The 10,965-nt window shown below is 46.8% G+C and overlaps 1 protein-coding gene across 1 annotated transcript in view; it reads right to left on the bottom strand.

Annotated features, from left to right (window-relative positions):
- The window catches only part of ULK1 (unc-51 like autophagy activating kinase 1), a 108,605-nt gene that overhangs the window by 40,395 nt on the left and 57,245 nt on the right, over positions 1-10,965 (bottom strand). The window contains exons 11-12 of the mRNA XM_009639843.2: positions 5,696-5,754; positions 1,654-1,736 (exon numbers count right to left, since the gene is read on the bottom strand). Of these exons, the coding sequence (XP_009638138.2) occupies positions 1,654-1,736; positions 5,696-5,754 (142 nt within the window). The remainder of the gene's footprint in view (positions 1-1,653; positions 1,737-5,695; positions 5,755-10,965) is intronic.

Genomic DNA, 10,965 nt, shown 5'->3' with positions numbered 1-10,965 from the left:
GGAAAGAGAAACCTCAAAGATACTTTCTCTCGAAATGCACAGCAGCATGATAGAAGAGGTTGAGATCCACAGCCCAGATAGAGGATCTGCAGGGAATAATATTGAGAGGTGCTTGTACCCAAGCCAGTCTGTCAGTAGCTTCAACAACTCCTGTTTCAAAAGGCTCATTTTCTCACTTCTGCACCTGTAGTCCTTTACATTCAGCACTGAATAATTATGATCAGCCTCAGCTAATCCACACACTTGCTTCACCTGGGTGACACTGTCCCCAGAAAGTCTTTCCCAGTAATTCTAATCCAAAAGAACAGAGGCTGCAAAACAATTTCTCTTCATCCACTAGCATATGCTGAGAGTCCACCTGAGCAGGTAAGCAACAAAAAACCCAACAGAAATGCAAAAGACAGAATTAGCAAACCCTTTTACCCCAAGCCTGACTAAAAAGCAATATCCTGAAAACACACAGCAGCAGATGTTATTTTCAGGTAAAAGAGGTAATGTCTGTGCAAAATGCATCAAGCTCTATGCTGTGATACTGCCCGCCTGATACTTAACACAAATCCGTGGGCTTTCGCCCCGCAGCCTTGTTTCAGGAAAACCACTTGAATAGGCTTGCCCAGCACCAAGCCTTATTGAAACACAGAAGCTGAGGGACAAAATTACCCTTCCCACCAGCAGCACTGGCCCATGGCAGCCAAGCTGCTCCCTGCTGTTCTCCTCCGCACTCAGAGGAGACGTAGCACCAGCACCAGCCTCCTTGAGAGAGAGCATTCACATCCCGAATTTCACCTGAGACAGGTCTAGACTATCTTTGCCCACGGGGAAGGGAGAGGTGGGGGGAAGAATAGAAGACCACAGAGTTGCCCTTAGATCACCCAGTCCTTTCAGGGGCTCTAGGAAAGGTTTCACCTCTGCCTGTTTTCTTACAGGGCATGGCTTCACTAGAGGTTCTTCAAACCTTTTGTCTCAGCTAGACACATCTGGAAGAGGCTGCCAAACCCAGAGCTGCCTGGCACATGTCAATTGTTCTCAGTTTAGAAGGAATTAAGACATCAAAAAAGAAAAAGAAAAAAGGAAATCTTCATGCCAGCCAAGTCAGGAGACAGACACAGGTCTACAAGAAGAGCCAAGGGCTGCCAGTTTGAGCCCTGATGAGAACCAAGGCATTCACAGAAACCTGGAGAAGGAGCGAAGGGTCTGCAAGCAGCTACGGTCTCCCGGCTCAGATCACTGCAGACCCTGAGAAAGGGAAGGTGCTGACTGCACTATTCGTGAAACGGGTGCAGCTTTGGGAGGGAACTGTGACACAGAAAGAACACGGGTGCACAATATACATGTTTCACCTGGTAGCATGCTTAACACAATACAAGTTCAGAAAAATTACAAAAGCAGAAGCCAGGAGAGGGAACACAAGTAAGAAAACGTTTGCTGAAGGTGGGCCAAAATCTCTGGGTTTACAAAATTCTATCAGAATCAGCACTGACCTTTCTAGCACATATACTAAAAAAAGACTATGCAATCTTGCAGGCACAGGTGAAACCCAGGTGTCCGGATGCTTCTCCTAGTGCCAGCCAAAAGCATGGAGGTTTATGCAATGCCATTGCACAGAAGACAACACAGAGAGGCAGCAGAACTAAAACTGGAAGGAGGTCTTACCAAAGTCCATGCGGTCCTTATGATTACGCTGCAAAAGGCCCAGCAGCAGCTGCCTCAGGTGGCTTGATGTCTCCCTGGGGATGCTAGGATTGAAAACAAAAGCAAAATAAGAGACTTGCAGTCTACTTTAACTGCTTTTACATATTCAGGAAGGCAACCTGCAAATGCAAACTCGCTTTGTGCCTGCTGGGCTAGGAACATAAGATGGGCTCACTGGAGAGAGGCAGAACAGGAACATCTCTATTTGCATCCCTCTTTGGCTTTTACTCCCCATTGCCATTGTTAAGGCTACAGCTAATCTAGCGTTAGTGGCCTCTCCCATGAGCACCTGCAGATCCTTCCCTTCCACAGCAGTGCTAATGTCATCCCTCTGCTTCCCAGCTAAACCCCATTTAACATGCCATATTTTGCACACGATAAATAAAATCTCTTCTACTCGCTCTACTGGGAATAAGGAGGTCATTAAAATGAAGCAGTTACCATGGGGAAGCTTCCAATTAAGACATTGGTAGTGAAAGGTATTGCCAATTACTACCATTTTATTAAGGCATTTCTTTTCCAATGCAGCCTAAGTAAGATTATCAAGTGACCTTTGTCAATTTGCTTCCTTGGTACACAGCATTTATTAATCGAAGGCCACTAAGATGTGAGCAACTGCCACCTGAGCAAGCTAAAATTAGTACAGCTATCACCCCACTTTCCACTATAGCTGGGAAAAAAATACTCTTTTCAGTGGCCACAGCAGCCCAGAAGGGCGAGTGAATCACTGCGCTCTCCCTCACCCCACAAGCAGATGGGGGAGAGGCCAGGGCAGCTCTTCACAACCCCAGTAGATTGCAAGAAGCAGGGAATAAATTAACGGATTAAGGCAGGGAAAGCAGAGTTCAGCTCTTGCATAAGTGGATTCAGCTCTGCTGACTTTCCTCCGTAACCAGAAGCACTGATGGGGGCTGTAGCAGCCAGGGCCTGTCTGGGGCCAGAGTAGAGCTCTCCAAATCAAGCGTAGGTGGCTCCAACTCCTCTCAGTATTGACTCCGTTTATCACGGCTGTGGCCAGCATGGCCCTCACAGTCTGCCAAGCTTTCACCTCTTCCCCACGCCTGGGTCAGCTGAGGTAATGCATGTGTGCTCAGCACAGCAATTTTAACCATGCGGAGCCCAAGCCTGCTCGGCAGCACAGCACGTGGCCCGGGGCTCACTCGGGCAGGGCTCCACGTCACTGGGCTGGCACCACTCACCCCCCTGAAGCCAAGCCTGACTGATGCTGGGAGAAACAATCCTTCCCGCACCATTTCCACCACCTCTACCCTGACACAGACAGGATAAAAAAAGAAGCTGGGACAAAAATACTGGGGGGGGGAAGAGGTGCTAGCTAGCACGAACGGAGTCTTGTTCACTGAAACTGGAGATGTAAGGCAAGGTGTGTATTTATAGGTTTCAATACTACCCAGTTATTTTTCAGTGAAGCCCTAGGCCTTGGTGGTGCAGGAATTTGAGCCCAGCGATTCCTAGAACAGAGAACGATGGCAAGCATCCCTTATCCTTGTTTGTACTGGAGGAGTTGCTTTTCCATCCCTGACACGAGAATGGCTCCATGTGCCTTCCCAGGCTGACAAAGAGGCCACCAGGACTCCAGAGGGGATGCAGTTAAACTGAGAATCAGTTTGAGCCAAGAAAAAACAGCGTCTTGTCAGAAAAGGTGTGCCTTAAAAAGCACACTGTGTAACGGAATAACCCAAGCTACCCACAGCTAGCAGAGTCTCCTGAAAAATACATTAGTGCTGGAGACCTGCAGTCCTCCAGCGTTGTTGTCATAATTTATTTATCCATGACACATAAAGCTCTCCACCAAAATGGGTCCGTTTCCCAGCAATGACTTTAGCTTTTGTATGGTTCTAAAGCCAAGAAACAGGAAGGTCAAGTAGTAGACCTCAGATGTCAAAACACAGACTGAAGATGGTGCAGATTAAGAGCCTGTTTGCCTCCTATCTCTCACGCCTAAAACATCAAGGCTTGCTACGCTACCCCACAGTATTATTTTCCAAGGCCGTCTTTTTAAACAGAAGTAACAAAACTGCCTCCTTCCCCCCACGATCTAGAATATACTTTGCCATGCAAATCAGCACCATGAACGTTAGCTCTTTAGTTCAGCGCTACTGAAACTGTGAGGCCTTTGGGCTCGCTCCTACCAAGGTGGGCTCCCCAGCTAAGAACAGGATTTCACTCATGGGCAACAGCACCAGCCCAGCAGGCAGAGACCCCCAGTGAGCATTTAATGAGCTTTTCTCTCCCACCTCATTCCCAAACCACACCACACCACTTTCCATGGTGATGGCGGGGAGGTGGGTGCCAGCCTGCCTTGCCCCAATGGGAACGAAACTGAAGCCTGGCACTGCTGCAGGCTGAGAAGCAGGCCTCTGGAGTAGTTTCGTGTTTCATCCTGTGCTGGCAGGACTGGCGGAGGCAGTTTATTCATGTTTACTCAGGAAATAGCACAGATTGCGGCTCACGTTAAAGAGACAAACTGACTTTGGAAAGCAGGGAACTGGCATTTACATAAAGGCTGCTTCGGATCAGACTTCAACAGTGAAAGGAAACAATGGGCTTGGATCTAAATATTGGAGGAATTTGGTAGTTAAAAAGCAGAGATGAGTGAACGTGGTAGATGCAGAGCGTGTAGCAAGGACTTGCAACAAAGGAGGAGGACTAATCCCTACAAGAACAGGCATGCTCTCCTCTTACAGCAGCGTTACAGTTCTCCCCTCGCCTGCCTCCTCCTGCGTGCACCAGGAGCCAGAGCGGCAGCAGGGCAGCGTGATCAGCACTAGGGAGCTTATTAATTGCAGGGATTAATTTCTTTCTTAGTAAGAGGGGCTACCTCAAAGGTGAGCAGAGCAGCCATGTTTTAGGCTGTGTAGGGGGAAACAAGCTCTATGTTCTGCTTACACAGACTATTTGGCTCCAACTATGTGGCAGTGGTTTTGCTTTGAATTGTTTTGTTTGGGCGTTTTACTCCATCACGCCCCCTGGTTCAATCCAGAAGATCATGCAGATACCCAGATTTCATCCTGGTAGAAATTTGCCCCTTCTCCCCAAATCAAAAAAGGAAGCACTTAAAGGGAAATTAAATGCATAGTGCAAGTCATTGATAAAAGAGCTCTAGCTTCTTGACAGTTCCTTCCGCTATCTCTTGGAGCTGTCTAAACTGATAAGGGGGGAAAAAGAATCCACACAGAGCAACTCAATGAACTTCCTGCATATGTGGCTGCATTAGCAGCTCTGCCAAAGGGAAACTAACTTTCTGGTTAAAAAACACCTCCCAATTTTTTGATGTATAAACTTGGAACTTCAGTCTTGTCTCTATACCAAGCTGAGGTTTTAAAGCAGAACCTCGTGCCTGCTCTTAAGACCTCAGAGATCAAAAGGAAAGACCACAGCAACAAAACCAAAATACACTGACAAATCACAGTGCTGAGTGGTAGCTAGATGCTTCGCTAGGTAACATACACCCTGGTGGGACGAAAGCAGTTATCTCCCCCTTGGAAACTGCAGTAGTGTCCATTTCCACTGAGGTTATAATATTTCCTCCTATTAGCAGGATGGACACAAGCAGTTGCTGTCCTGACACGTGAGAAATGTGAATGTGATCTGCAGTCAGGTATGGCAGGTTACAGGAGAGACTGCAGTTTGGCAGCTCGCGTGATTCAGGAATTGCCACGATTTCTTCCCAAGGCTCCCAGCCTCAGGGAAGCCACACGTGGGACAGGACCACCAGCTGGCTTTTGAAATCACTAATGATCCTGAATTTTTGCAATATAGGAGAAAATGAGTATCTGCCGAAAGAGTGAACACCAACTCTGGCAATCCGCCTCTGTCTGACTTTCTCTGGGCCACAGCACTGCTGGTTTAAGGAATGGTGGAAGGCAGGTGGCCAAATATTTCACAGTCACTTCCTTGAGTGACAAGCCAGGAGCATGTGAGGACAGGTGTAAATACAGAGTAAACAAGTGCATACAAACGGTGACATTGGAAAAATGCTTACTTTGGCATCAGCATCTTGTTTTTCTCATAGAAGAGACGAAGATCCTGTGGGCTGCTGGCCTGTAGAGGAGAAAGAAAACAAGTGCATGAAGCAGTTGACAATGAAGGAAGGGGATTAGCATTTCTACTTCACAGTTATTCTGAAGAGCAGCAAGGCACTTTTCAATTGCTGAACCAGCACAGACAATGAGAACCTGCAGCTTGCTTTAGATTGAAAAGCCAGCGCTGTGCCAGAGTGAAAATACAGTATTTCAGCCCACTGTCTTTTTGTCTCTGACCTGGTTCTCTCCTGCTCTCCCTTTGCAAGGGCTGAGCTTCACTGCACTGGGCTCCAATGCTCAGGTCTGAGCTGGCCTAATAGCCTCACCCAGGAGGCTAAATGACTGCAGACATGAGGAGTCCCAAATGATGAATGGCAGCTCCCGCTGAGAACATGGATTAGTGCTACAGGGCATTTAGAAAAGGGGCAGGGAGCCTGCTGATGGGCAAGGGATCTGTGAAAAGGCCAGGAACGTGGGGAAACAGCAACTGAATTAGGATTTTCTACTTTAATTCCAGGAAGCCAGAAGGTCTCAAGCCACAGCTCCTCTTTGTGCAGTAATACACTCAACTGCTGGAGATGTTGACGACAGGATCCCAAATTCTGAGAGATGGGATTAAAAAAAAAAAAAAAAAAAAAAGCTAGGCCCAAGAGATTTACGGCTGAGGTTAAAAATAAAGTCGCGAGTATAGAAGCACAGACACATAAAAATCTCCTAACGTCATTTCTCCATTTGTTTTTGTGCAATGAATAATACAGGCCAGTAAATTAACCCTAGTGTCTCAAGCTTTTCTGCTTAAGCGAAGACTCTTTATTAAAGACAAAGCAGGCTGGCTGGCATGACACAGACATGGAGGCACATATAAACAGGGAAGGAAGATCAGAGAGATTAATCTGCAATCAATTACTGGTGCAGCAGAGTGTGTAGGAAAGTGTGAACAAGGAGGCAACAGGCAGCTTCTCCTGATGTTCAGGGCAGGCGCAGAAAACCCTTGAGCCTTCCACCTACTTCCATTTCTAAATTAGAAGCATTCAAGGTCAATTAAGATGCTTAAAATGGCAAATCAGACAAGCCAATCTGCAGATGGCCATCAAAATACCACTAACACAGCATGGCTGGAAAAGCAGCCACATAAGATGTTTCAACATCACCTACTCCTGCTGGCTGAAGATGAAAATTAAGGATAACTGAGAGCTCAGTACAAAACATCAACAGAAATCAAAGAGGGAGTCTCAAAAGCTGCTAATAGACTCGTGTAGTACTGACCAGGACAGTATTTCTTGCACAGTCTTAGCAACCCAAGCTTCACAGCTCCCCTATCAATTTGTACCAATAAGAGCAACTGGATTCCCAAAAGAAGGAAATAAGAAAGGTTTCCTGGTTCTCCTTTCTGCAAATAACATCTCCTTTGGTGTTCACAGACATGGAAGAGACACGAACAGGAGGCACAAAAATACTTTCTTCCCAAACCATTAAAATGAATGTTTTTCAGCAAAGCACCTTGTTACATAGATGCCAAACTTCATCAAGATTTCCACTCAACTGGATTTGGTTCAGTAAAACTCCCATTTTACACCCTTCCCCCTGCAGATCTTGCCCTGCAATTAGATTCTTAATATTTGGCAAACTTCAACGAGGCAAGCGTACTCACTGCACCAAATGGCTTGGCCACAAGGCTCTGTGTGATGAAAAAAACGCCTGCCAGACAGAACATAGAAGGAGGAACAGAACTCCGCTGCGGGGAAGCGAGGCGCTTGCTCACATCAGAGACACAAGCCTTGGCTGTTTGCTCTGTTCATTTCCTGTCGCAACAACTCGATTGTTTCACAAACACAATGAAGCTCTGATCTATTTCAAACACTGTTTTGTCAGAAATTTTCCTGGCGATAAAGACAAGAGTATATTAAAAGCAGCACACATGAAAAGCCCAGTTCATTAGACAGGGTTTCTAAGCACTAGTTTGGATAGAAACAAGATCCTCGGTAAAGCTCCCCTCCTCTTGCTACAAATTAAAGAGTTATCCCTGTAGGGATGTTGTTTCTCCGCATCCTGCTGGTTCAGTGCAATTCCCACTTGTTCTGCAGGGCTCATATCCAGGGTGTCAGGCTCCTGCCCACCCCGAGCACGCTTCCTTGCTAGGGCTGTCCTCAGGAGCCCACAGTTCAAGGCTGGTCTCCCAGAGAGGCAGCTGCCTGCTGGGGAACAGAGTCATTTGAGGAATATCCAGCACAGACAACCCTGGATCACCGTTCATTTGGTAAAACCAACTGCATCTTCACATAACTTCATTATTAATGAACTGAGTCACACAGTTCTGCTCCCAGCAGAGGCTCGCAGCAACATCCCACTGCTCTCCTGCTGCCAGCATCCATTTCATAAAGCACTGGTACCTTCAGCCACTTTGCTCACCTCTTCTTTCAATGAACAGTGCTTCCCCAAGAATCATGGAAAAATATGCAGGAGTGTTTGTAAAATACTAAAAATGTCATTTGAATTCCTTCAAGGAAGCTAAGGACTTAATTTGAAATCGATCTTCCAGGCAGGTACACCCTACCCAAGAAAAGCACCAGAAAAAGCACATTTTAGGCACCTAACAACTAGCCCATTCAAGGTACACAGAGCCAGCTGCTATCTGTAGGACAGCATCAGTCTGTCAGGAACAGGGATGCAGAACAGACAGCTCAGTTTTCCCCAGGAACAGGAGACACACCAGCAGGCCGATTCGTGCCCTTGCTCCCCCTCTCATGTTACTATGGAGCAGCTGCATTAGTGTAACTGGCTCTGGTTTTGTCTGTCCTTTCTATATATAAAAACAATTGGACAAATTCAATCCTGCCACCCTGTTACTCTGTCCTGAGAAGCAGTGGAAACATGTGGAGCCAACAAAGGCATTTGGTGTAACCCTGCCAAATCCCACTTGGTGCTGGCTGCCTGCAAGTGAATTGCACACGAAAAGCATGCAGGGTGGTGTTTCCAAAAGCACTCAGCACTGGATTTGTTGTGCTTGGGGAACAGCTGGATGCAAAAGCCCAGCACTCAGTCAGAAGGGGGCCAGAGACATTCACACCCTCAGTGAACAGCACTGTCTAGTCAACACTTCATAGCCAGTTTATGATAGCTGCTCTTTCATTTGAATCCTTTCCTTTGGGATTCCCGGGGATTTGGAGGTGCAGAGAAGGCATTCGGTTATGTTAGAAAGAAAAAAAAAAAGAAGTAATGATGTTTCTAGCTTTCTGGGGAAAAGCTTGAAAACCTGCGGCAAATACCTTCTGCTTGTGCAGTCTTAACAGTTGATACCTTAAGACTCCCACAACTAAGTGGTTGTCATTCAGGGAATCCTGAAAGCACAAGGACCAGAAAACAAACAAACCAACCCTCCCACCCCCCACTTTTCCTTTAGCTGTCCATGTATGTTTGTGCCTCTACTCCCAACAGAGCAGGATCAGACCCACAAACACCGGGTCAAAAGCCAACGAAATGGCTCACTGTCTACGGCAACGAGTCAATCACTGTGCCCAATTTCAGTGGAGTGCAACCTACTGCTGCCAGGAATACCTGTGCCTGTTGACACAGGACAGTCCAGAGGAACAGCTTTGGGAACAGAAGAGCAGCCTGCCTAACAAATGAACCAGGAGTTCAAATTCTGGGTATAAAATCCTTCCCTATACTTCCTCAAGGCTCATTTCACAACATAGCAGTTGTTGTAAGCCATACATAATCCTAGTACTTATGCAGGCAGAATTAACCCAGAAATAAAGCAGTGGACTTGGTACACAGGCTTAGAAATTAATTTTTCACCTAGCAGCTAGCTGGGATGGGAGCATATGCAGGCAGGTTAACTCTTTCAGAGCTGCCAGACCAGGCAGCAAAGCTTGCGTTACCTCTCGTTACTCCCCAGCTCACCCTCCCACAGACATGGGGTACCATGTCCATATAGCAGCTAGGAGAAGTTTCACACAAAGGCTCAGACAGCTGGCAACCAGGTTTCATGGTCCTTAGCAGGATCTGATGTCCAAGGGGATCCGTCCCTCTGCCAGAGACAGCTCTGACACAAAGCTCACGTCCTTGGCTGTGCGTCTCCTTACCAAGAGCTGCCCGGTTTTTAAAGGGGTCACACAACACAAACCACCAGCAACACCCATGAGATTCCTCCCCCACCAAAGGGGGAAAAAAAAAAAAGAAAAAAAGACAGACTGGGGTCATTTAACTAATCATATTTAAAACATCATCTGACAAGGACTAGATTGGTTTTGGAAGATATTTTAGACCATGTGTAAATCTTTTTCTTCTCTGCCTCCAGTTTTGCTTCTGGTTGTCACTTGTCTACACAGCTTTCATCACTTCATGGTGGGCACTGGGTCCTAATCTTTCAGCTCAGGTAAGGACGAGAGGAAACCAGTACACTGCCAAGGCACTTAGTACCAGCCAGCGAGACCAGGAAACGCACAGTCCAAGCACTGTCCTCAGTGGCAGAAATGAAGACATGCAAGTGCAGACCACTTATTAGGCAAGGCAAATTAACAATTCCACATTAATACAGTGCTCAGGAAATCTGTTTATAGGGATTATGAATCCCATTAATCTCATCCCTATGGCAATCTCACTGTTTTGTTTATGGGCACGTTTAATACAAAAAGCTCCTTAAGACAGCTTCGCCAGCCATCCTACCAACTGTTCACATCTGAGCACCAGCAGCTTCTTTCTTGCCTGCGTGCAAGGAACAGGGATGGCTCTGGGAAGTTGCCTTGGGTGACCCAGCTATAGTTAATTTTAACTTTGAGACAGCTAGAAATCACATTCACGCACATACACACATCTCTGTCTCGATCTAATAGCACTTTCTGGATTGACAGCTGCCTCAGCCTTTCCACACATTTGATCTTTTCTCCATCTAACCTAGCCCCTCGAAGCCCTGTTTTATTTTTAGGCAGCTCATTCGTCCCCACTACAGATAACACTGGAGTCCTTTTGGCTTGCATCCCCATGAAGGTGCCTAAACAGGCTCATGCAGCGAATAGCTAGAACACCCAAACGCAGCATGTTTCACACCACCGTGCTCCAGATTCCCATGGGAATCTCAGCTAGACGGAGGTGAGGGGCTGTCCTTGCCAGTCTGGAAGGGAAAGCATGGTGAGGATTTAGCCTGAAGTGGTTAACACATCAGAAATACATTTCCTGGCTGCCCTGTACAACTAGGTCTGCTGGTGGCACCACGTGAAATCAGCCTCTT

Source organism: Egretta garzetta, unplaced genomic scaffold, assembly GCF_000687185.1.
Source record: "Egretta garzetta isolate BGI_Z169 unplaced genomic scaffold, ASM68718v1 scaffold25, whole genome shotgun sequence".
Classification (NCBI taxonomy): Eukaryota; Metazoa; Chordata; class Aves; order Pelecaniformes; family Ardeidae; genus Egretta; species Egretta garzetta.
The sequence above is the reverse complement of the archived record's forward strand: the minus strand, read 5'-3'. Positions and strand labels throughout refer to the sequence as shown.